Here is a 26,949-nt window from a genome sequence, read left to right as displayed (position 1 = left end):
AGATTGGCTTCTTTCACTTAGTAATACACATTTAAGTTTCCTCCATGTCTTTTCATGACTTGATAGCTCATTTCTTTTTAGTGCTGAATAATATTCCATTGTCTGCATGTAACACAGTTTATTCACTCATCTACTAAAGGAAATCTTGATTGCTTGTAAGTTTTGGCAAGTATGAATAAAGCTTCTATAAAAAAAAATCCGTATGCATGTCTTTGTGTGGACATGTTTTCAATTCATTTGGGTAAACACCAAGGAGTGTAAGTGTTGGATTGTATGGTAAGAGTATGTTTACTTCTGTAAGCAAATGCCAACCTGTCATTGAAAGTGGCTATACCATTTTGCATTCCTGCCAGCAATGTATGAGCACTCCTGTTGCTCCAAATCATTGCCAGCATTTGGTGTTGTCAGTGTTTTGGATTTTGGTCATTCTAATAAGTGTGTGGCAGTATCTCGTTGTTTTAATTTGCAATTTCCTAATGACATATGATGTTCGACATATTTTCATATGCTTGCTTTTCATCTATGTATCTTCTTTAAGATTTTTGTCCATTTTTAGATTGGGTTTTTTGTTTACTTGTTGAGTTTTAAGAGTTCCTTGTATATTTTGTATAACAGTTCTTTATCAGATATGATTTTTACAAATATTTTCTCCCATTCTGTGGCTTGTCTTCTCATTCTCTTGACATTATCTTTCTCAGAGCACAAGTTTTAATGAAGTTTTAGTTTTAATGAAATCTAGCTCATCAATTATTTATTTCATGGATTTTGCTTTTGGTGTTGTATCTAAAAAGTCATCACCATACCCAAGGTCATGTAGGTTTTCTATTATCTTTTCTTCTGGGAATGTCAAAGCTTTGTGTTTTACATTTAGGGTTATGATCCATTTTGAGTTAATTTTGTTAAGGGTGTAAACCCTGTGTCTAATTTTTTTTTTTTTTTTTTTTTGGCATGTGGATGTGCAATTGGCCACGCAACATTTTTCAAAAAGTTTTTTCTATTGTATTGTTTTTGCTTCTTTTTCAGTGATCAGCTGACTATTTTTGTGTCAGTCTATTTCTAGGCTCTTTATACTTTTTTATTGATTTATTTGTCTTTTTTTTTCTTGCCAAAACCATATTGTCTTAATTGCTGTAGATTTATAATAACTCTTGAAGTCAGGTAGTATCAATCCTCTGACTTTGTTCTTCTCCTTCAGTACTGAGTTGGTTATCCTGGGTCTTTTGCTTCTCATTATAAGCTTTAGAACCAGTTTGTCAATATCCACAAAATAATTTGCTGGTGTTTTGATTGGGATAGCATTGAGTCTGTAGGTCAATTTGTGTAGTAGTGACATTTTGACAATACTGAGTCTACCTATGAACATGGAATCTCTCTCTATTTATTTAGTTCTTCTTGATTTCTGCCATTAAAGGTTATAGTTTTCCTCTATAGATCTTATATATATTGTTAGATTTATATCTAAAAATTTCATTTTGAGGGGTGTTAATGTAATATGTTTTTAATTTAAAGTTCCCCTTTTCATTGCTGGTATACAGAAAAGCAATTGACTTTTGAGCATTAATCTTGTATCCTGCAATCTTGCTATAATTGCTTATTAGTTCCAGGAATTGTTTTTGATTCTTTCTAATTTTCTACATAAACAATCATGTCATCTGTGAACAAAGTTTTATTTTTTTCTTCCAATCTGTACCTTTTAATTGCTTTTCTTGTCTTATTGCATTAGCTAGACTTCTAGTACAATGTTTAAAAGAGTGTTGAAAAGGAACATCCTTGCCTTGTTCCTGATCTTAGTGGGGAAGCTGCTAGTTTTTCACCATTAAGTATGATAACTGTGGGTTTTCTGTAGACGTTCTTTATCAAGTTGAGGAAGTTCCCCTCTATTCCTTGTTTGCTAACAGTTTTTAACATGAATGGGTGTTGAATTTTGTCAGATGCTTTTTTCTGCATCTATTGATACGATCATGTGATTTTGCTTTTTTAGCCTATTGATGTCATGGATAACATTAATAAGTTTTCAAATGTTGAACCAGCCTTGCATACTTGGGGTAAATTCCACTTGACTGAGGTGTGTAACCCTCTTTATACATTGTTGGATTCAATTTGTTAATATTTTGTTAAAGATTTTTTGTGCCTATGTTCATGAGAGATAGTGGTCTGTAGTTTTCTTTTCTTGTAATGTCCTTGTCTGACTTTGGTATTAGGGTAATGTTGCCCTCATAGAACGAGTTACAAAGTATCCCTCTGCTTCTAACTTCTGGAAGAAGTTGTAGAAAGCTGGTATGATTTCTTCCTTAAATGTTTGGTAGAATTCACCAGTTGAACCCATATGAGCCTGCTGCTTTCTGTTTTGGAAAGTTATGAATTACTGATTCAATTTCTTAATAGATGTAGGCTTATTCAGAGGGTCTGTTTCTTCTTGTGTGAGTTTTGGTAGATTGTGTCTTTCAAAGAATTGGTCAATTTCACCTAGGTTGTCAAATTTATGGATATAGAGTTGCTCATAATATTCCTTTTTTATCCTTTTAATGTCCATGGGATCTGTAGTGATGTCCCTTTTTTTCATTTATGATACTAGTAACTTGTGTCTCCTCTCTTTTTTCTTAGTGAGCCTGGCTAGAGGCTTATCAATTTCATTGATATTTTCAAAGAACCAGCTTTTAGCTTCATTGATTTTCTTTATTGATTTCCTGTCTTCAATTTCATTGATTTCTGCTCTAATTCTTATTATTTCTTTTCTTCTACTTTGAATTTAATATGCTCTTCTTTTTCTAGTTTCCTAAGGTGGAAGCTTAGATTACTGATTTTCAATATTTCTTCTTTTCTATTATGTGCATTCAGTGCTATAAATTTCCCTCTAAGCCCTGCTTTCTCTTCATCTCATAAATGTATTTTCATTTTCATTTAATTTAAAATGTTAAAAAATTTTCTCTTGAGATTTCTTCTTTGACCGATGTGTTATTTAGAAGTGTACTGCTTAATCTCCAAGTATTTTGGAATTTTCTCAGCTATCTTTCTGTTCTTTATTTCTATTTAATTTCATGTGATCTGAGAGCAGACATTGTATGACTTGTTTTAAATTTCTTAAGTGTGTTTTATGGCCTAGAATGTAGTCTATCTCAGTGGATGTTCCACATGAGCTTGAGAAGAATGTGTAATCTGCTGTTGCTGTTGTTGGATGAAGTAGTCTAGAGATGTCAATCATATCCAGTTGATTGATAGTGCTGTTGAGTTCAATTTTGTCCTTACTGATTTTCTGTCTGCTGGATCTGTCCATTTCTGTCATAGGGGTGTTAAGAGTCTCTAACTATAACAGTAGATTCATCTATTTCTCCTTGGAGTTCTATCAGTTTTTCCCTCATATATTTTGATACTCTGTTGTTAGGTACATGCACATTAAGGATTGTTATGCCTTCTTTAGAGCTGACTTTTTTATCTTTATGTAATGTCCATTTTTATCCCTGGAAATTTTTCTTATTCTGAAGTCTGCTCTGTGTCAAATTAATATAGCTATTCCTGCTTTCTTTTGATTAATGTTAACATGGATATCTTTCTCTATCCCTTTACTTTTAATCTATAGGTGTCTGTATTTAAAGTGGGGTTTTTTTAGACAACATATACTTGGGTCTTATTTTTTGAACCACTCTAAAAATATCTTTTAATTGGTGTTTAGTTCTCTAATTATTGTTATATATGTGATATATGATAACAATTATTATAATATTATAATAATAGTTATCTTTCCTCAGGGAAAGTTATCTTTCCTCAGGCCTCTAACCCATTTCCTCTAGATACAAATTTAAAGATAACCTATTGCCTATTGTCTATTGGGGTAGCCCTGATTGAGATCCCCAGGCAAGAAAGGGACCAAGGGCTTCCCTGGCAGTGCAGTGGTTAAGAATCTGCCTGCCAATGCAGGGGACACGGGTTTGAGCCCTGGTCCGGGAAGATCCCACATGCCACAGAGCAACTAAGCCTGTGAACCACAACTACTGAGCCTGTGCTCCAGAGCCCACAAGCCACAACGAAGAGTAGCTCCCACTTGCTGCAAGTAGAAAAATCCCGTGCATAGCAGCAAATACCCAATGCAGCCAAAATTAAATAAATAAAATAAATAAATTTATTTTTTTTAAAAAAATAAAGGGATCAGGGCATCCAAACAGGGCTCGCACTGAGGTAAAGGTGTGTTGGATCTAGGTTGGTGACCTAAGATTAACACAAGGGCCTAAAGCTTGGTCCACAGGGCCTGGTTTTAGTGTAGATTATGGCTGAAACCATTAGCTTCTCCGGCACAGTTTCATGCTTTGGGATCCAGAGCTGAGCACAGGATGGTGAATTAATAGACCTGTAACTCTGAAATTCTGGCTAAGGTACCACAGAAGTCCATGGAGGAGGTGGACTAGCAAGAATGTTACCTAAGTAACATTCCACAGCAAAGTCACGTGGCAGTGACTGTGAACTGATTAGGTATGCTCAAATGTGCCCATTCACTCTGCTTTGAAGTATGACAGAGTATTCTGGACTGAGTAAGCCCCTGAGATTCTTGGACAATAAGGGCGGATGAGGAAAAGACTTTAGGAGGGAGAAACTGGACTTCTGCTAACAAAGGCATGTGTGGTCTTAAGCAATGAATTTATACCTTGAACTCGTCAAATGACTCATATGAATTATACTTTAAAAAATGGCCAGCCATATATCACCGCTGAGAACCGGTGGTAATTGTTTTAGTTGATTTATGCATTAAGAAAACACTAAGGAAGAATCAGAGGAGGTGGACCATGAGGTTGATAGAATTTGGGGGCAAAGAAAACAGGAGGGAGAAGTGGTGTGACAGTGCCCTCTACTCACGGGGCTGACGTGCATTCCAGTGTGTGTACTTCACCAGCTCTGACTTCTGCCCTGCCGTCTTCCAAGTGTATTCTCCTGTATCATTTTGATCTTGAAGAGCTATCCAAAAATAAGTGTCCTTCGTTTTTACCACACTACTGATCAAACTGGTAATAAAAGCCTGTTCAAACCTGAAAAAGGGAAAAAGGAAATGATTATAGTAAGTTTCTGGGCAATAAAGAAATGTCGTTAAAACATAATAAGGTGCACAGAATGGCACCCGTGTAAGCATTTCTCATGAATTCTTTAGAACATGGAACAGAAAAATACTCAAAGACCCTGAATGTTACTAATAAATGCCAAACATCAGTGCAATTTCCAGAAATATATGAGTGAGGAAAATTTGATCCTCAAAGGTGGTGCTCAATTCTTTCAAGGAACAGAGTCCGGTTCCAGTTTCGGAGTGTAGGTAGTAAAGTCCAGAAAGCTAGCGATACATTTCTTGGCGCAACATATGCCCTATTGTGTAATTAGGCCACACAGCACACACATGCTGTAATGTGCATGTGGTGGGGAGGTGGCGGTGGGGGAGGTGGAGAAGAGGGAGGAGGAGGGACCCTATGCTTTTCTGAATGAGCATCTGCCGGACACAGGGTTCACATGCGCCCACCCACCACACTTGCCTGGTGAGAATGGAACAGAAATTGGAGTAGCAATTTTATGTCTCCCAGAGCAGTTTGTTCACAGGCACATGGAGTCACTGGCTTATTCAAATGCGTTCAGATGTGCATATTCACTGAAGATAAATTTAAAACCTTAGGAACTAATCCAAAGAAGTACACCCACTATATTCCCCAAACGGCTGAATGAATTAGTGTTCATTGACTGCTGGCAATGCTCCCTCTTCAACATGAATGCATTGAAAGCAGAATCTAGAAAATTTGTATACATGTTTCCACATGAATACCTAACAGAAACATGTATTAAACTTTAACCAGCATTGAAATTTTAAGCTAAATTGGAAAACTATCTTGAAAAATTTACTTTCAGTACATGTAAAGTTTTGAAGAAACACCTTTCAAACAGTGGTAACTTTTGGCCAGACCCGCTGAGTCATTAAGAAAGGAAACACCTGATGAAATTATCCAGGAAACCTAAGGAGAAAGCAAATTAGACTTTTTCATCTGATTTTGGATTTTTTTTCATTACCATGCATCTTTAACTTGCTAAAGGAAGCAGAAGAAATGGGGTCATTCAAGAATAGAGGCGTCTCAAAGGAAATAGGGGAGAGAAAGAGAAAAGAACACAAAGAGGCAAACTTTTTAACTGCCTTATGAACATCACTAGCAACAGTTAGTTTTATGAGGCATCCATGATACTCATCTTTGCATAGCATATGCTTTGGTGAATATTTTCTGCAGATAGTCTATTGATAATCTAAATAGCACACATTTGAAATTAGAAAAGTTCTTTTTAAATCAGATTGCAGTGGCAGAACCTTACATAAACATGCTTCAGAAAGAAGGTATATATAAAAAAAGAAGGTATATAAAAGTAAATACTCTCTAGATGCTGTGTAAGTTTCCTTACACTTCCACTGGTCCATGCTCTTATAACATGGGATCTGTTTTTCCTTCTCCCCTCTGAGACAGAGTAGCATCATTATCATGCGTAGCTGGTGCCTGAAACTACAATGCTAGGAGGCCAGCAAGGCACTGCACCATGGAGGCTACGGTCAGGACCACTAGGCACTGTGCTGGTTCTAAACCCAGGGGACATCACTGGTTCTTCCATTACCTTGTACTATGGCATTTATTGGATAATGGAGAGATAACGTTGTCTGTGAGCTTGGCTTCTGGTATCATTATTCATGACAACACTTTGCTTTTGTCCCCTGTTGGTTTTAGATTTATTTAGTCCACTCTGATTTGCTATTTTATAACAATTTATCATTGCTCAAAACAATACAAATCTGCTTTTTGAATTGGCAAGTATATCTTTTAAGCAGTTACATATAATACTAATACATTAAATCCTATAACCTTCAGATAAAAACAGGACTCTAGTTTTTCCTGGTCCAGTTTAGAAGACGTCATTGTTAATACCAAAATTCAGCAACTATATCCTTTTTCTAAACCATGTACTCTAAGAAATTAACTCTGGATAACAGCATGCAATCTCTTGAGTGTCTGTTTCCAACTGATAAAGAAACAAGAGATCTTTTTATATTCTTTATCACTCACTGTTTGGCTTCAAACACTTAAAGAGTTGTGAAAACTCTGGCTTAACGGTAATAGAGCAGATGACCTCTTAAAGTCTTTTCTGGCCCTGTGTTTTAGAATTCTTCATTTGAGAATATTCCAGAGTTTCATATCTGGATTTTTTGTCTGGTTTCACTGATGTTGTTTAATTTAAATGTTATTATGATTTAAGAAACAAACAATAACCATATGTACATATTTTTATGTATTTTTTGAGGAATTCAGTAAAGTAAAAATTGTTATTCTTCAGAAAAACAAATGATAAAATATTTTGCTTATAACCTACTTATAAAATCAAAGTCTGTAGGTGAATACTTCTTAAAAATAAGAAAAAAAAATTTCCCATCAATCCTTTAAAAAGGCAAGCGATCAAATGTTTATTTTCAATGTAAACCAGAAAAAAACAAGTGTATCTTGAACTTCTATCAGTTTGAGAAGAATCTGTTGCTCAATGTGCTAAACATTAAATTTTAATTTAAAAAAATGCAATTTGAAGATAGCAATGCATTTTTTTGGCATACTTGACACATTTTTTCATTTCAAAGTAAATATTTTATATTTCAAAAATGCACACTTTGAAAAAGGTATTTTATGCTTAAATCTCTAATTGAACATTATATTTCTTCATCAGTTTAGCCAGTGACATATGTAGCTGAAAAAAAAAAAAGATGTTTCTTGTCTGTGAATAACACAGTAGTTAGCAGAAATCAGTAATTAATGACTGTGTTTGAGGTACCTAAAACCAGAGATTGAAAAAACGTAATGCATTGGAAGTAGCTTCACTAGAGAGCCATTTCAACTTAAACAATATGTGTATGTATGTATGTATGTGTGTGTATATATATATATATATATATATATATATATATACACAAATATACAATGGAATATTACTCAGCCATATAAAGAAACAAAATTGAGTTATTTGTAGTGAGGTGGATGGACCTAGAGTCTGTCATACAGAGTGAAGTAAGTCAGAAAGAGAATAACAAATACCATATGCTAACACATATATATGGAATCAAAAAAAAAGGTTCTGATGAACCTGGGGCAAGACAGGAATAAAGACACAGATGTAGAGAATGGACTTGAGGACACGGGGAGGGGGAAGGGTAAGCTGGGACAAAGTGAAAGAATAGCATTGACATATATACACCACCAAATGTAAAATAGATAGCTAGTGGGAAGCAGCTGCATAGCACAGGGAGATCAACTCTGTGCTCTGTGACCACCTAGAGGGGTGGGATAGGGAGGGTGGGAGTGAGACACAAGAGGGAGGGGACATGGGGATATATGTAGACATACAGCTGACATACATCACTTTATTATACAGCAGAAACTAACACAAGTTTGTAAAGCAACTATACTCCAATAAAGATGTTAAAAAAATAAAATTAAAGAAGCCACAAATAAATGGAAAGACATCCCATATTCATGGATTGGAAGATTTATTGTTAAAATGTCCATACTACCCAAAGTGATCGACAGATTGAATGCAATCTCTGTAAAAATCGCAGTGATTTTTTTTTGACAGAAGTAGAAAAATTCATCTTAAAATTCATATGGAATTTCAAGACATCCTGAATAGCAAAAACAAGCATGAAAAAGCAGAACGAAGTTGGAGGTCTCACACTTCTTGATTTCAAAAACTTACTAAAAAGTACAGTAATCTAAACAGTGTGATACTGGCATAAAGACAGACATATAGACCAATGGAATAGAATAGAGAACTCAGAAATAAATCATTGCATATATGGTCAAATGATTTTCCACAAGGGTGCCAAGACCATTCAATGAGGAAAGGACAGTCTTTTCAATAATAACGTTGTGAAAAGTGAGTATCCACCTACAAAAGAATGCAGCTGGACTCTTACCCTACACCATTTACAAAAATTAACACAAAGTTGATCAAAGACCTAAACATATGAGCTAAAATTGTAACACTCTTAGAAGAAAACATAGGGGAAATTTTTCATGGCGTTGAATGTGGCAGTGATTTCTTGGATAAAACACCAAAAGCACCGGCAAAAAAATAAGAAAGGATAAATTGGACTTAATCAAAATTAAAAACTTTTGCACATCAAAGGACACTATCAACAGAGTGAAAGGCAACCCACGAATAGGAGCTAGTATTTGCAGATTATGTATCTGATAAACAATTAATATCCAGAATATATAAAGACTCCTACAATTCAATGACAGAAAACAAACACTTCTGTTCAAAAATGGGAAAAAGACTTGAATAGACGTTTCTCCAAAGGAGATATAAAGATGCCAATAAGCACATGAAAAGATGCTCAGCTCACTAATCATTAGGAAAATGCAAATCAAAACCACAATGAGATACCACATCACATCCATAGGATGGCTAATATGTAAAAACAGAAAATAAACAAGTGTTGGCTAGGAGGTGGAGGAATTGGAGCCCTTGTGCACTACTGGTGGGAATGTAAAATGTTGTAGCTCCTATGGAAACCAGTATGGGTTTTCCTCAAAATGTTAAAGATAGAATTATTATATGATCCAGAAATTCCACTTCTGGGTATAGTACCCAAAATAATTGAAAGCAGGAACTTGAAAGATATTTGGATATTCATATTCATAGCAGCATTATTCACAATATCCAAAAGGCAGAAGTATCTTGTGTCTATCAATAGATGAATGGATAAACAAAATGTAGTATATCCATGCTATGGAATATTATTCAGCCTTAAAAAGGAAGGACAGGGCTTCCCTGGTGGCGCAGTGGTTGAGAATCTGCCTGCCAATGCAGGGGACATGGGTTCAAGCCCTGGTCTGGGAGGATCCCACATGCCGTGGAGCAACTAGGCCTGTGAGCCACAACTACTGAGCCTGCGTGTCTGGAGCCTGTGCTCCGCAACAAGAGAGGCCGCGATAGTGAGAGGCCCGCACTCTGCGATGAAGAGTGGCCCCCGCTTACCACAACTAGAGAAAGCCCTCGTAGAGAAACGACGACCCAACACAGCAAAAATAAATTAATTAATTAATAAAAACTCCTACCCCCAACATCTTCTTTAAAAAAAAAAAAAAAGGAAGGACATTCTGACACATGCTACAACATGGATTAACCTAGAGGACATCAGGATAAGTGAAATAAACTAGGCACAATAGACAACTACTGTATGATCCTAGTTATAAGGTAACCGTAGTAGTCAACTTCACAGACAAAGAAAGTAGAATGGTGGTTGCCAAAAGCTGGGAGCAAGGGAAATGGGGAGTTAGTGTTTAGTGGATACAGAATTTCAGTTTGGGAAGATGAAAAATATTTTGGAGCTGGAGGGTGGTGATAATTGTACAATAATATGAATGTACTTAATGCCACTGGACTGTACACTTAAAATGGTTAAAATGATAATTTTGTTATGTATTATGTTTTTCCACAATATTAAAAAGTTAACTGTAAAAGTGTTTAGGGGATATGGTTGCAAGAAAACGTCAGAGCTATAAAAATGCTTGCAAATAATGCACGTTTAAACTTAGGGAAAAATGAGATATTGCAGCATTTTTCATTTGGGGCAAAATTCTCAAAATCGAATGTCATTTGGATTATTTTGTACAAATATTCCAAGGCTGATTGATCGAAGGTTTAGATATACATGCATTTAGACAATTATCCATAGTAACTCTGGAACTCAAGTTTTGCATTCCTGCTCTGTCTGAAAGCAGGTGGCCAGGCCTAACAAAATTTTCTAACAGCAAGCAAATAAAATTCTGTTATTTGAGAATAACGGTTTGTTTTTCTTCCCCTCTCTCTTCCACAAAGTGTTAAAAGTCCTAGGCCAGGAGCAGTTGCCCCATAACAAAAGAAGGACGTAATTTGTAGCAGGTGGTTCTAATTGTGCCCGTAAAATCTGTTGCTCAGTTGTGCAGAAGAGCAGAAAATCAATTAGCAGCTACAAGCTTAGGTACTGGTGAGTGACAGGGGTGTCTTAACTCAAACAGGAAATCAGTAATGGAAGAAAATGATTACCAAGGTTGCTAGTGGATACTCCTGGATCTCAGGAGACTGTCCATCTACTGCCCAACCTTCTCAGACAAAAGATGCTGTTGAAAAATACTCGAATGTGAATTGTCACTCAACAGTATGCCGTGGGTCTTTGTTTCTTATCTGATAAGGTCCGAATGAATAAAAATCAAGAGCTTAGGACACTTCCTGTCTTCAACTTGTATGTCTCAGTTTTGAGTCATTGCTCTGGATGCAGACATGTTTGCAAGGCAGTGTTGATGCATGTTAACTGCCTGGGAGAGATGCCTCACTGGGACTAACATGTAGTACTCGGGGGCTTGACTGGTGACTGAGTAGCATGCCAGCAAAAGGTCACCTGGGGGGCCTAGGAGGTCGAGGAGGGGATGAAAACAAATTTACCCAAGCTATAGATCTGTTTTAGAGTTGGACTACACATCAGCTTTGGCTACTGAATACAGTTTATAAAAAAAATTATAGTATTCACAGCACACTCTCTTATTCAGTTTTGGGGGAAATGAAACATAGTAGGTTGTTTTCTAGACACTTGCTATCATTTGCATGAGGTCCCCAAAGGATTCTTAGAAAATGAAGTGTTTGAACTCTAACAGGTTTCTGCCTTACTTGGGTCACTTTGGCACTATGAGTTATCTGTAATGTCACTTTGAGTTTGTCCATTTATTGTGTTATTCCACTTTCTTCACTTGTTTCATGAGTTTATGTTCTATCTCTTTTGCTGCTGGCCTGCAAGTGGTACCTGGGCAACTGCACTATGCCTTTTATTTTTGTTTATTTTTTTGTACAGCATGCCAGTGTTTAATATGATGCCTCTCACAGTATAGATATTCAATAAATAATTTTCTAATAAACTTTTTTTTTTTAATTTATTTTTTGGCTGTGTTGGGTCTTCGTTGCTGTGCGCAGGCTTTCTCTAGTTGCGGTGAGCGGGGGTTAGTCTTCCTTGCAGTGTGCGGGCTTCTCATTGCGGTGGCTTCTCTTGTTGTGGAGCATGGGCCCTAGAGTGCACAGGCTTCAGTAGTTGTGGTGCGTGGGCTCAGTAGTTGTGGCTCGTGGGCTCTAGAGTGCAGGCTCAGTAGTTGTGGCACATGGGCTTCGTTGCTCCGTGGCATGTGGGATCTTCCCGGGCCAGGGCTCGAACCTGTGTCCCCTGCATTGGCAGGCAGATTCTTAACCACTGCACCACCAGGCAAGTCCCTCTAATAAACTCTTGACTGTTGATTTTTGCATAGTCAGATAACATGAAAAGTAGTTAACACAGTGCCAGGTATGTGATAGACACTCAATGAATATTACACACAAAAAAAGAAAGAATAAGATGTAAAAACAGGTGAAATAATTAGACCTTCTTCTTCAGTGAAAAACATTATAATTAACGAAAGAGCATATCTTCATTGGTCAAGATCCTCAGTAAAGTCCAATGTTGACTCACTGACTGGAGGACTTCTAGCCCAAGGTACTCTCGAAAGCTTGTGGGTAGGTGTACAAGGCTGAGGATAAAGGCTTTCTTCTGCCTGGTAGCTATTCTGGGAAGGAGAAAGGAGAACTAAAAACAACACCGAGATACATCAGAAGTAGTGCTGTGCCCCGAAGAAAGGGTTTCTTGAGCATAAAATATTTCACCCGGCAATTTATTTTGCCAAATGCGGTCAATCTGTCCCTCTGTGTGTGTGTATGTGTGTGTGTATGTGTGTGCATTCCTGTGCATTGTTTGGAGGAAAGACTGAGACAGAAGGTAAGAGGTAAGAGGAGGAAGGAAACACTGGCAGCTTTGAACGTTGACGTCCCATGTGGGGAGAGCAGAGAAAGCACACAGAATTCCTCCTACAGGTTAGACCTGCATGTGAAGGGGTCTCTAGATAGAACCATAGCACCAGTTGTCCTGATTCTTGGTCTTCAACAGATTTTTTTAAAGGCAGTGACCTCGGTAAAAAAGCAAGCGACTTGCTTTGTGGGTATAATTTTCCACGGAACCACTGAAGAGTTCTACCTTGATTCTGTCTTCAGCCTGGAGGAGTCTGTCTCCCAGCTCTCACTGTCCTCCTGGCATTGATAATGACACTGAGGTCTCTTCTGATGTTGGTACTTTTATCCCTTGCTACACATCTGTAACATGTTGCAAATTGTATGGAGTGTGAAAAGGGCACAGTTTCTCTGTTTGTATGGTAAAGATACCTGTGCATAGAGAAATCTAAATCTAAACAAATGTAGACCTAAGAAGCAATGGGGAAGCATTTGAAAATCCTCCACAGTTTAGTTTTACTTACTTTTGTTCTAAAAAAACTCCACATGACTCATACACATTACATTTAAAAAACACTTCATATTTAAATAACATATTTCTTTTCTATTGCAAGCACTTAGATAAAATATCATTACAACTGAATATATTAGCAAAGCTAGGTAATTAAGAAATCTTTATGGAAAATAAAAGACATCTTAAATTTTACTATTTGTTACTCAAAAATCAATTTAAAATTAACATTGTAGGGGCTTCCCTGGTGGCGCAGTGGTTGAGAGACCGCCTGCCAATGCAGGGGACACGGGTTTGTGCCCCTGTCCGGGAAGATCCCACATGCTGCGGAGCGACTGGGCCCGTGAGCCATGGCCGCTGAGCCTGCGCGTCCGGAGCCTGTGCTCCGCAACGGGAGAGGCCGTAACAGTGAGAGGCCCGCGTACCACAAAAAAAAAAAAAAAAAAAAAAATTAACATTGTATGGTTTAAATTCATCTAAATCAATAATTTAAATAACTTAATACTCTGTTGTACAGTACACTTTAGATTTTCACTAGTTACTGATTGTGGCTAGATTTTATCATCCCAAGAACCCTCACGGCAAAAAAGCACTGCATGTTTCTGATAGAAAATTTCTATTTTACCTGTTTGTAATGGTTACAAGTGCAGGAGGACAGTAGTAACCACTGGAGGCGTGGTCAAAGCTTCGAAGGACGGTGTCAATTTTGTAACAGAATCCACCATGTCTCTCCCATCCCTTAAACAAGGAAAATGAAAATTAAGGACACAATCTGATTTAGTTAAACAGTAAAATATATATATTTTTGGTGTATTCTCATTTACCAGTTTCTCCTCTGACCCACTCAAAACTTGAATGTTTGTCTTGATATATTTATATTTATTCTATCTGCCATTAGCTACAGCCACTTCTACATTTGTTTAATTAATTCTTAAAACCTAAATGTTTTAACTAATTTAAAATCTTTAAGCCCAAAACCTTAAAAGCAAATTAAAGAAAAGGGACATTCACTCAAGATCTCTCCTTCTCTCCTTTCCTCTTTCTCTCTCTCTCTCTCTCTCACACACACTCTCTCTCTCTCTCTCCTTCTCTCTCTCTCTGTTCAGACTTATAAGATTTACTGTAAATGGTTCCTATGGGATGGTAAAAATCGAACATGTTGGCTTTAAGGACAGAATGCATGAGTTTGAATCCTGGCTCCACCATCATGTGACCTTATTTAATCGCTATGTGTCTTAGTTTTCTCCTCTGTAAATATGGATAATAATAGTATTCATGGGGTTGTTCTGAGAATCAAGGGGAGAAAATGCAGGCAGAGACCCCAGAATAGAGCCAGGAACTCAGTATGAGCAAAGAGGACATAAGTATCTAGATAACACTGTACTGTTTTTGTTGTTGTTGTTGTTTTTTAAGGGTCTTTCATACTGCTTATTTCATGTTATCCCACTGAGATTAGGGACTTAGATAATCTAAGTGAGAGACTAGTGGATAAACTGGCCTGGAACCTAATTTTGGTGCAATCCAGAATGGTTTTGTCTGGATCGTCAAGCTTCCAAATAGAAATTGGCTAAAATATATATATATACTTTTTGGTAAAGATTACTCCTTAGTCAACTGGCTAGCCTTTTAGAGAGAAAGCAAACAAGCTTTGGCACCTAGACAAAAAATGACAAACGTGTATGGCTAAGCCCTGGGAGCAAAGAAGGGTGGCTCTATTCTTTAAAATCATACAGTACAGGAGACATGGGTTCATTAGTCTTCTATATTTCGACTTAGTTATTTTAGTTCTTTCTCTTCCAATATTATAAAATCATATCACTTCTATCAGTCTATTTTTATGTATTCACCAGTTTTAAAATACACTTCATTTTGTGTCATGCCAATACTTGCCAGATTTTGATCAGATATAAAATGATTTCTGCTATACTACTCAGAAAATGTCTCAACCTTGCAGTAAATTAGAGAAAAATCTTATTTTAGAAATAAGCTATTTTAGTTCAAAACATTATTAAATGAGGCGTGGATCACAGGAGCACCACATCCAGCCCGCCAGGATGTGCTCTGAATTCACTCCCTTAACTTCTCTCTCCAGCCTTATCTGTGTGAGTAATTGACAGTGTCAGCCAGAACCCCTCCGTGGGTCACTCCAGAGGGGGCAGGGAGGTTAGACTGCTTTTGTATTTGGAAGGACAGGAGGAGGAAGGCTGACAATTTGACCTTTCTGACAAAGTACTCCTTCTTCATTACTGGTTTTTAGATCATAGGCTGCTTAGCAAAACAAAAAACCCAAGAACTTGAACAGGCTCAAGGAAAGAGGGGGAAATGTGGCATAGTAATAACCGGAAAACAAAGACTCTACTATAAGCCTTTGTCCGCACAATGAAAGCGGGAAGAATAATTGATTGTATTTGTGAATATCCTTTGTACATGAGATGCCATTTCATTTTACATGAAATCATGATGGTGACAGTACTGAAACGTTGCTCATATTATCTAGTCCCCCAAAAGTGACTCAGATGGAAATAAAATTTTAAAAAATTTCTGCTTTGAAATTATCCAGACTTATTTTGTAAGTTGGTTTTGCATGTGCAGACTGTGTAGAGAATTGCACTGAAGCAGATGGCTAAAAGAAAGGAAACTTTCGAAACCATATTCATGGATGCATAAAGAAATTAATGGAATTTCGCCATAAGAGTAAAGAACTGGCTCTGAACCCAGAATCCTTAAATATTGATAAGGCTGGTCAGAAAGAGGGAAGCAGTATACAAAAGTTTAGATAGAACATCAGTTGTTTCTGCTGTGTAAGAAGTTAATTACTCTTTTGACACAAATAAAACATGTTGAGTTGCCTTGAAAGCCACTGTAGGATGGATTTTTTTCAATATTTCTGAGCAGATAGAGATTAGATCAGTGATCAGTAATAACTAATTCAGGAAATGTAATCATTAGGTAAGACGTCTGGTCACGTGTCAGCTATGGCACAGGTATTGTTCAGCTAAAGTGTGAAGAGTAACTAATATGCTTACACATGGATGAATGAATCAAATGCAGTTTCTGAAGAGAGGGGTTATCGTTTAATTGGAACATAAGTAACTGGATTAGAAGAGAAAATAATTAAAAGAGAATTGCATAAAAACAAGATTTGTGAACATTTTGAGACTCACACAGCATAAAAATCTCCAATAGTTAAATCCAAAATTTTTAGGTGTGTGTGTGTGTGTGTGTGTGTGTGTGTGTGTGTGTGTGTGTGTGATGAGAGAGAGAGAGGGAATGCATGTGCTAAGGACACTGATAGATAAATTGTTTGTAACACAGCAGAATATTGAATGTATTTTAAGAAATTTAAGACAGATTATTTTCTACCTTTAAAGTTTAAACCTAAAGTATGTTTTTTTATTATTTTTAGTACTGAAAATAGTACTTTAAGTACCAAAAATAGTTTATTACTTAAAATACAAAGTATTTTTATTATCCCTTTCCTAAATAACAAATGTGTTGCAAACATGCATTTCTCTTTGTTATTGCATTTTATTCAAATATTCAAGTTTAAGAAAAGTGAAAAGGAAAACAAGACTCTGGGTGCAGAAGGTCACTCTCTGACTCAAAGGAATGCATTTGCTTTCACTCTGACAGTCTTCATTGGAAGACAATGAAAACCGCGTGTGAGACAGTGTATCACATGATAGGCATTGTTTATACAGATGGTATAACAGGATCATTTACATTTCTTATCTCAAAAGAAAACTAGTCTTGGGTGGAAATAGATGGTAAGACAACAATCCTTCCAAGAGCTGTAAATCTTTCATGTGCCCCTAGCTGATAATTGTTTGGTTTGTTACAAGAGCCCACTCAGAAAAAAACGAAGGGAAGGAAAGAAGAAAGGAAGGGAAGGAGGGGAAAGAGAGAGAGGAGGAAGCCAAGGCAGGAAAGAGAGGGAGAGAGATTCACTTTAATTTGATGGTGGATAAATCAGTCTGGTTATGAAGTCCCTGCAGTGTTCACAGCTCTTACCTTTTGGCAACCTGATTCAGTGTCAGAAAGGACACGGCCTGTTTTCTTACAAACGTAAAAAAGTGTTTCTTTGCAATTTTTAACTTTCCAGTGTCCCTCCTAAGAGGAAAAATATTACAAGATGAATGAATACACTCCATTATTGATGCTGATAATCAAAGTCAATAATTCTGAATTAAAATATGATTAATAATGCATGTTTCAAGGGGGCGTAATGTGTCAGGATCTTGTGTTAGAAAAGGTTGATTCTCTACATATGAGTGGGAGGTCTGGCTTTACATTAAACTGCTCTCAATATTTCGTTAAAGATGGGATAAGTAGTGATTCTCAATCTTTTGTGTGCACTGGAATCACCTGGAGGGGTTACTAAAACACAGTTGATTGGGATCCGTGTGTCTCATTCAGTAAGTCAGGTGGGACCTGAGAATTTGTATTTCTAACAAGTTTTTAGCTGATGTGAATGCTGCTGGTCTGGGGGCCACACTTTGAGAACCACTTATATGAAACTATTCCCCTGACCAAATGAGAATGCTGCTTCTTCTCTCCAATCACTTCTCGGTGTTAAATTGAATGCTTTGCTGCTTACCTGATGCTGTATAAACCTGATGCTGGGGAAATGCCTGGAAAGCACCATGAATCACCCGAGATAACATTATCATAGCTGAACTTCATGTTCAACCCCCAGTACCCTTCTTCATCACGAATTCTCCAAAGCCCCACTCCATTTCCTCTTTATATGACGGGCAGATACCTTCATGTCTTCTCCTAGTTCTAATGAAGGCTGTTCTCATATCCTTCATTGATGATGAAATACAATAACTGCTAACTGATTAAAATTTTATCCTCCCAAAGGATTTTTTATTTTAACACAAACCAGACCTTTAGGCTAAAACCACACAATTTAAATTTTCACACAATTCAAATTCAAAATTTAGGTATCTCAGGCATGCAGGGTTTTAGGTGAGTAGAGAGCTCTTCCATGACCCTCAGAAACATACTATGTAGGAGGCTGACACCTTCACCTGTAAGAGCAGCCTTGTAGCCCATCCCCATGGAGTCTCCAGAAAACCATGCAGTTATAGGATATTGTCAGGCACACTGTAATTGCTTAGTAACTATTGGATGGACAGATGAATGGCTACCAACCTCTCAGATTCAAATTGAGGTATCGACCATGTTTAGGTAACTAGTTAATTATAATAATTACATTCATATTGAGTTCAACTTTAAGGGAATAAGTGTTACTTTTTATGCATCTACTGTTTAAGGAGCTACTGAGTTGCTAAAAAGGGGCCACAAAATACCACATTTACAGCAGCAGCATCCTAACACATCCAATAATATTAATACCTATCCTCACTCTCTTAAAAACAACTTCTCGGTCCAAATGTTGGCTCCTGCTTTGTGAATATGCTAAGTGAAATACCCATGTCTGTCAAATAAAAAAGGAGAATGTCAATAGGAAACTAAGATCACCTTAATTATATCAAAACTAATGAACCAATAAAGCATCAAATACTGTAGAATAAACTACAGTGGTTTTCAGCAGAGTAACACCCAAAACAAACATTTGGAGAGGTCATTGTTCCCCCTCAGGTGTGACTCTGAGACACTGCCTGAGCACTATCATTGTAACTGCATGGATTTGTGACAGCCTTGAAAGATAAAACAATGAAATGTGTCATAAAAGTAAGTGCTTAAAAAAAAAAAAAAAGTAAGTGCTTAGACATTTCCCATGTTTGGCTGGCACAATCACTTTGTCAAGCTACTTAAGTAACATTTAATAAACTGCTTCTTGGGGGAACTTGATATGGTATCCCGGTGTCTTAAAAGAGTAAGCATGCCTACCAAATCCCAATAACCTCCTAAAACTTCACCAGTGAGCTCAGTAGCTATCTGATCAAAGAGATTGTCTATTCTAAACATATAAAAAAAACCTTCAAATGGCTTGGGATTAAACAAATTCTGTATAATCAGAGGTTTTAGATAAATGAGAGACTAGCACATAAAGGTAAGTGTAATGTTAAGGTCACTGGGACCATCACATTCATGTGAAGAAAACAGCAAGGTTTTCCATTGATTTGCAGTTTTCAAAGAGGTTACATGCAGTGTTGAAATCCTTTTATGTTAAGAAGATAATGGAGCTTAAAAACCATCACCTTCCAGAGTAATTTCCGAACTCCTTGGTTCTTCCCCTCATCTTCACCAGGGTGGTCAGTGGCACCCCCATCCACCAAAATGGTGGTGCTCAAAACCTACCTGTCTCTCACCCCCACGTCTGCTTTAGCAACAATTCCTGTCTTCTAGAGGATCCTTGAATCTGTCTTCTTGTCTCCATATTCACTACTCTAATTCAACCACAGGAGTAGCCTCCAAACTGGTTTCTCTGCTTCCACTCTCTTCTCTCCAATCAATTCTCTATGTAGCAGCCACAGTTGATCTTAAAATGTAAATCAGATCATGCTTTCATCTACTTGAAGCCCTTTAGTGGGTCCTATCCCAGGCCTATAAGCCTCACATTTTTGCATTCTTCCTGCCCCATCTCCTACCACCTTTCACCGTCCATACCTCCACACCATCCTGGTCTCCTTTTTGATTATCAAACATGGCAAGCCTTGGCCTGCCTTTGGGCAGCTGCCCCCTGCCTGGAATGTTCTCCTGCTCTTCAAGAGATTTTTTTTTTGTTCAAGTCCCAGCTTAAATGTCACCTCTTCAGAGAGCCCTCCTTGACTGTCTTGTCTGAAGTAGCTGTCCCAATCCAAGTTTCTCACCATCTTGAACCTATGTCCTCAGAGCTATTATCACAACTATAATTACCATGTGTTTTTAGTGTGTATATGTTTTACTGCTTAGCGTGGAAGCCCCAGGAGGAGCAGGCACTGTGCCTGTCTTGGTCTCTGCCACAGCCCAAGTCCCTGGCACAGGTGGCCCTCAGTACAAGTCCAGCAAAGTGAGCATTGAACAAATGAATCAACTTACAGATTGCTCCGCTGAGACACATAGCTGGCTTGTATTTGGAAAAATTTGGGGCTCAGGTGTGTGCCAATTAGTAAAGATGACTGAGGAGCCATCAGACCATTCAAAGGAAACTGGAATTTTATTGTTGCTCAAACCAATCCATGTTTCTGATGCATTTTCTGCAAGAGATAAATGTAAATTACTTACAAGAATCCTAGTATCTGCAAAGGTGATAACACAGAGGGGCTATTACCAATATATACCACTTTGCATGTGATTCCTTCTTTGTTTCTTCTTGGAATGAAACCTGTTTAAGTTTTGGTATAAAATACCTGCTTAAACCCTTCCCCCCTTAATCTATCTAGATCTGCTCAACATAGGCCTTATAAGTGAGGCAGAGTGTCAGTGAAAGCCAGGGCAAGGAGAAAGCTTAAGCAAGTCAGATTGCCAGGACTCTAGTTAGTTCGTGCTACAGTATGGAAAGTAGATCTGCAAAGTCTGGTTTTTCTTCTACCCCGAAAAAGGAAAAATAGGAAGGTCAATCAAATTAAGAAAAGGCACTTAGAAAAAAACCTTTTAATGATGTCTAGCTTTACTTTTTTTCTTTTGGCTAGGGAAAAAAAAGGAGCAGAAATTCTTAGAAACATTGAATAGGAGCAGTGGGGTTGCTGGAAAAGTAAATAAAATAAAGCTGGCCAGTCTAGGTAGGGAGAAAAGACCCTCGATGGCTGGGAGAGTGTTCCAGTGCCCCGCTGACACAGAGGCAGCCACAGGATTCTTTCAATCCCAAATGCAAAGGGTGAGGAACAATGACAGAAGGAGTTTTGTTTTCACTCCAAACTAAAACCTAACATTGAAATAGAGTAGACGCCAGATTTTTCCACTAAAAAAAGATTTACTCTCAGTCAGTGATTTCAATGTTTTCCAGCAGAATTCTATGTCCATATATGACATAGGTAGGGGCAGATCTGCTCTGGTGGGTAAAGCTGGGTGGAGGCCTCAGAGCTTGGAACCCCTGAGCATGCTACACAGCTTGAAAAACACCACACCAAATAAATTACCCATTTTCACTGGCTAAAGTTATTTTAATATAATCAATTTTGTAAGGAATTTCCTTTATTGCTTAGATTACATGGCCACAGCACATTACTGCTATCTAGTGCTCATTATGCTAAATTACAGGTTCAGGTTTTTTAAATTAGAAATTTCAGGAAATGACCTTTCCCCCTTAAAAAAAAAAAAACCCAAAAATGAAAACATGTAATATATCTGGCATCTATGAGATGTTACAAAGTTTCTGAATATGTATTTTGTAAAAATTCAGTGAATTTTCACTCCTGGGTATTATTTGGAAATTTCAGATACATGTTTCATAAAGAATCAATTTTAAATAGCTTAATTTCTTTTCAACTTCACTAATAAAGAGAGTTACTCCATTAATTTCATACTTCTTAAACCAAAGACACTTGGCACTCACCATCTCCAAGGAGGGTTACAAGAAACTCCACTTCTGCTAACGAATCTATGTCTATTAATGCACTGTTATTGGACTGGCAAGAATGCAAAGCTTCATTCCAGGTCTTTTTTTCTTTCTGAAGTTTATAGCAATTACGATTGTGGGGATTCCAGCCAGGCTCACAGTGGGTAGCATAATATTTCCAAGCATCGTTTTCTGTTTGAACCAACAAAAAACGAAGTTATTTACCACAATTGTTTTAACATTACTTATTACCCCCAATATAAATCACCATTAATATATGATTATTTTTTAAATTTGAAAAACAGAAGCATATGATACAATAAGATATAGATCATAGCATTCTAGATCTTCAGACTTGAAAAGGATCCCATCTATGATCTGGACTAGGATCTAATGGATCTCAGTGCTTCATTTTCTAGATGAACTATCTAAGGCACAAAGAGGTTAAGGAGACTTGATAAAGGTCATACAACCAAAGTGAGAGTCAGGGCTAGATATAAAATTTAGCATTTAGAGCTATCCATTTAAAAAAACCTTTTTACACTAAAAAAGGAGTATTATGGAACACAATTTAAATGCTTTTTAAAGGATTTTATATACAGTATTAGGTGCAGGGGGTAGATAGTTATTCTCAGCTGAAAAGAATCTGAAATTCTGGCCGCTTTATCTAGAGCAGAGATGATAGCTTTTATTTTGGGGGTCAGGCTTAGTGCCTCTGATGTCCCTCTGGGTTCATATGGACTCTGGGTTCGACTTACAGCAAAATAATGCCACGATGCTTTAACACTGGCAGGGAAGGCAGCTGTGTGCATGCCAACTTTGGCTCTCCTCTTCCAGGAGCTTGCCCCCAGCCTGATGACAGCATTTTTACTTTATTTTATTAACCACAACTGGGTGCCTTCCTTAAGCACTAACTTAGTTAGAAACAACTTCACTGCTAATTTGGGAAACAAGACATTCTTTTAAAATCACTTCTAGGACTCTGACAGCTATTAGAATCACAGTGGATGAATGTTAGAACATTTAGATAGATAGATAATATCAACCTAAAAACAGTCACAGACCCCTTGAAAAAAGGAACCCTAAACTTCACTCTAGAGGTAAGATAAAAAGATAAAAGAGGAACTTCTCTGATTGACGTAAGGGTGGAGATAAGGAAAGAAACTGGGGACCCTGGATGCACAGTTGGAAGACACTGGACTAGATCATCAAAAGTATTTTTTGGACTTGAAACAACAGCAAATAATCCAAACAAACTTAGCTTAGCTGCCATCATTTCTGGTCTTCTGATCTCAATTAATAGATCAGGAGAGCAAATAAAATTGAAGAAAAGAAGGATAGCAGGAGGCAGTGCAGGAGGGCATAAGAAAAAAAATGAAGACAGAAGAAATTGAGGCAGGAAAATGAAAGGAAAAGAGGGAGGGACAGGACAATAACAGTGATAGCAATGTCAGCACATTCTTGACATAATGAAAAATTCTCTATGTAAAAAAATGATGAGATGCTTCTTCTCCTCACCCCCATATTCTACAATATCTTTAGGCTTAGCTACTTAAAGGAAAATAAAAGTTAAAGCTTAATTGTAAGAGGGTGTGGAGAAAAGGGAACCCTCCTACACTGTTGGCAGGAACATAAATTGGTACAACCATCATAGAGAACAGTAAGGAGGTTCCTTAAAAAGCTGAAAATAGAGTTACCATATGATCCTGCAATCCCACTCCTGAAAACTCCAGAAAAGATGAAAACTCTAATTCAAAAAGATACATTCACCCCAATGTTCATAGCAGCACTATTTACAGTAGCCAAGATATGGAAGCAACCTAAATGTCCATCGACACATGAATGGATAAAGAAGATATGGTACATATATACAATGGAGTACTACTCAGCCATAAAAAAGAATGAGATAATGCCATCTGTAGCAACATGAATGGACCTAGAAATTTTCATACTAAATGAAGTAAGTCAGACAAAGACAAATATCATATGATATCACTTATGTCTGGAATCTAAAAAAATGATACAAGTGAACTTACTTATAAAAGAGAAATAGACTCACAGACATTGAAAACAAACTTATGGGTATCAAAGGGGAAAGGGGGGGATAAATTTGAAGTTTGGGATTAACAGATACACACTACTCTATGTAAAATAGATAAACAGCAAGGACCTACTGTATAGCACAGGGAACTATATTCAGTATCTTGTCATAACCTATAATGGAAAAGAAGCTGAAAAAGAATATATATATATATATATATATATATATATATATACACACACACACACAACTAAATCACTTTGCTGTACACCTGAAACTAACACAATATTGTAAATTAACATAACATAATATCGTAAATTAAAAAGCTTAATTGGGGACTTCCCTGGTGGTGCAGTGGTTAAGAATCTGCCTACCAATGCAAGGGATATGGGTTCAATCCCTGGTCCCGGAAAATCCCACATGCCGCGGAGCAACTAAGCCCGTGAGCCACAACTACTGAGCCTGTGCTCTAGAGCCCGCAGGCCACAACTACTGAAGCCCGCGTGCCTGTGCTCCACAACTAGAGAAGCCACCGCAATGAGAAGCCTGCCTACGTCGATGAAGAGTAACCCCTGCTCGCTGCAACTTGAGAAACCCCGCACACAGCAACGAAGACCCAACGCAGCCAAAAAAATAAATAAATCTATAAAAAAATAAAATAAAATATAAAAGCTTAACTGTAAGGGATAATATTTTAGAAAGATAATTCAGATTATTGTTTTAAATGTAGAGTTGTTTCTAATTATGCTGGTAATGATTCTTTAAAAATGGTTATGTTTTTATCTCTACTTCCTGAGTTCAGACATTAATTCCATAGAAACTAAGAAGAAGTAATAGATCTTAAGAATAGAAATAACTGAGCTTCAGGTACTAGATTGTAATTATGTGGCATTTAAGTCTTAGGTACACCTAAAATTTTGTTTGTTATTTCAAGGAGGAAGTATTACTAACAAGAGATATAGAGTATGATAGGAGATCAATGAAGTAAATAATTTTATAAAACTATTTTCTAATTCATATGTTTAATTTCTAGGGTAACCGTAAATAAATAAAACTCAACTAGAATAGAAAATGAAGCATATCTTGTTTTTCTAAGGCAGAATGAATAAGAAAGCAAAGTTTTTAAAAAGAGAGGGAGAAAATGTTTTCTATACTTAGATTATTTTGCTTTAGTTTTTAGTAAAAACCTAAATGCATTTATTAAATTCATGGTACCTTTGGAATAACAGATCTTATCTTGTTACACATTTTTATTCATATAAAAACTAGCCTTAGCTAAGTTTAAATTATAAATTATTAGCAAAAAGTAAAGGACTTTGAATATATTGAGAGGGCAAGTAAGCAACTTACTTATAAAAACAGCTTAAAATAAAAACACTCACCAACTACTTCGTGATCAGTATGGTTTAGATATTTTTTACATATGTAAGGCAAAGTGGACTCACAATCCCGACTTCTCCAGGCATTTGGCATAAATGCATTAAAAGTTCCACAGTGATATTCAACAAATGGCTCAAAATTTATTTCTGAAAATACAATATGTGTGTACTTAATGTTAGAAGCAAAAGCAGTTAGTTCAATATATACTGAAATGTAGTTTTAGCATCAAGGAGACAGCCCTTCTCTTTGGCATATGTAGTAAATCCTATAAGATATTATATTTATGATTTTGCAGTTGAAGTCCAGGCATGACAATGAAATGATTTCCCAAAGATAGCAACAGCTGATTTTATTGTTTTAAGGTAGAGAGATATTTTTCAATCTGTTGCTATTTTTTTTTCACAAAGTGCAATCGTACTTTATTATATTTTCTAGTTATTCAAGGTTCAACTATAACAATCTTTTAAACAACACATTTAAACAGAATGTGAGTGCGTTGTATTACACAGTTAATGTAATTGACTTAGAATCCATAAGAAAAACCAATTTTCCTTTTTTTGTGCAAGACATACTGATGTAAGACAGTAATTGATCATATCTTTGGAGGGCAAAGGTTAACTGAAGAGAGAGGAAATTGACTAGGAGAGAGTGGGAAAAAATACACGAAAACAATCTGTACATAAACATCTACTTCTGAGATTTAATTTCTTATCTCTGTTGCTATTTTTAAAACAACTGACTAGAATCTTGGTTTTGACCCAAATCCTCATGCACCCTTGGCTTACTTCTTGGCCTCCATTTTCTCGTTTGGAAAAGCATGCCTTATAGAAATTCAATCAGGCTTTAAAAATGTTTATAAGCCACTTTCACAATAACACGTCGTATACATATGTGGGAAATATTGCTATTTTAGGCTATGGGACGATGCCACCTGTTGAAGGTAAACAAAACGCTGCAGGTACCTGGGTTCCAGTTCAGATAGTTGAGTGGTGTTCTATCCGACCACTGCCAACCAGCATTTTCATCTAGCTGATTCAGACCTATCCATACTTCCACTGCTTCATTGCCAAAGTGCTCTGAAATAAGAGAAATACGGAGTTTCAAAAAAAATATCAATGTTACACGTCTTTCTTGTTTTCCTGTTCCTGGGGCATGGAGTCATAAATTAACTCCATCAATGGCAGAAAAGAGTTTAAGTGCTACTAAACCCCACCCTGGTGCTTCAGAGTAAAAAAAGCCAGCCTGAGAAACATGGCAGTCTCCTAAAGGCTCACTGACAGCAACTGTGCAGTGTTTAATCTAAGCATACAGGAATGCTGCCTCTCAACGGTCGTCAATCCATCAACAGTTCATGGTTACAAATCTGAGACCATCTGACCCGTGTGAGCTTACCCACTTGAGGGTTTTAGAGGGGGAAGGAGGAAGTGCCCAGGGCCAGTCCTACAAAGTGCCCCTCTGTCTTCCTATTTTTTTGCCACATGTGTCTGGTGGCCTCAATCTGGAGGCTCAGGACTCAAGTACACTGAGCTCAGGCTACCTCAGGCCCTGAGAAAGAGGAATAGGAAGAAATGCTATTAAATCTCTATAATGGGTATGTGTGTGCAGAGATGTAATGTTTACACTTGTCAATACTCTTGAAATATTTCACAGTTAAAAAAATTGAACAACTTAGAGGACCTTTTCCTTAGGGGTCTGGCTAGGAAGCAGAAGGCATATTAAGTGTTGTTAGTGCCGGGA

At 37.1% G+C, this 26,949-nt stretch overlaps 1 protein-coding gene and 1 long non-coding RNA gene across 4 annotated transcripts in view; one reads left to right on the top strand and one right to left on the bottom strand.

Annotated features, from left to right (window-relative positions):
* Nucleotides 1-26,949, bottom strand: part of PLA2R1 (phospholipase A2 receptor 1) — a 115,816-nt gene that overhangs the window by 55,770 nt on the left and 33,097 nt on the right. For 2 of the 3 annotated variants that reach the window (XM_027130295.1, XM_027130282.1), the window contains 7 exons: nucleotides 26,175-26,288; nucleotides 25,215-25,358; nucleotides 21,789-21,983; nucleotides 20,333-20,490; nucleotides 17,354-17,452; nucleotides 13,968-14,080; nucleotides 4,846-5,015 (listed from right to left, as the gene is read on the bottom strand). In XM_027130295.1, the coding sequence (XP_026986096.1) occupies nucleotides 4,846-5,015; nucleotides 13,968-14,080; nucleotides 17,354-17,452; nucleotides 20,333-20,490; nucleotides 21,789-21,983; nucleotides 25,215-25,358; nucleotides 26,175-26,288 (993 nt within the window). The remainder of the gene's footprint in view (nucleotides 1-4,845; nucleotides 5,016-13,967; nucleotides 14,081-17,353; nucleotides 17,453-20,332; nucleotides 20,491-21,788; nucleotides 21,984-25,214; nucleotides 25,359-26,174; nucleotides 26,289-26,949) is intronic. The other variant, XM_027130286.1, reaches the window with a different exon arrangement.
* Nucleotides 1-26,949, top strand: part of LOC113632765 (uncharacterized) — a 71,941-nt gene that overhangs the window by 37,736 nt on the left and 7,256 nt on the right. The window lies entirely within an intron of this gene.

This window comes from Aethalodelphis obliquidens, unplaced genomic scaffold (genome assembly GCF_003676395.1).
Source record: "Aethalodelphis obliquidens isolate GAN/ISIS:26980383/991018 unplaced genomic scaffold, ASM367639v1 scaffold2, whole genome shotgun sequence".
Taxonomy (NCBI): Eukaryota; Metazoa; Chordata; class Mammalia; order Artiodactyla; family Delphinidae; genus Aethalodelphis; species Aethalodelphis obliquidens.
Note: the sequence above shows the minus strand (reverse complement) of the source record. Positions and strands in the feature narration are given on the sequence as shown.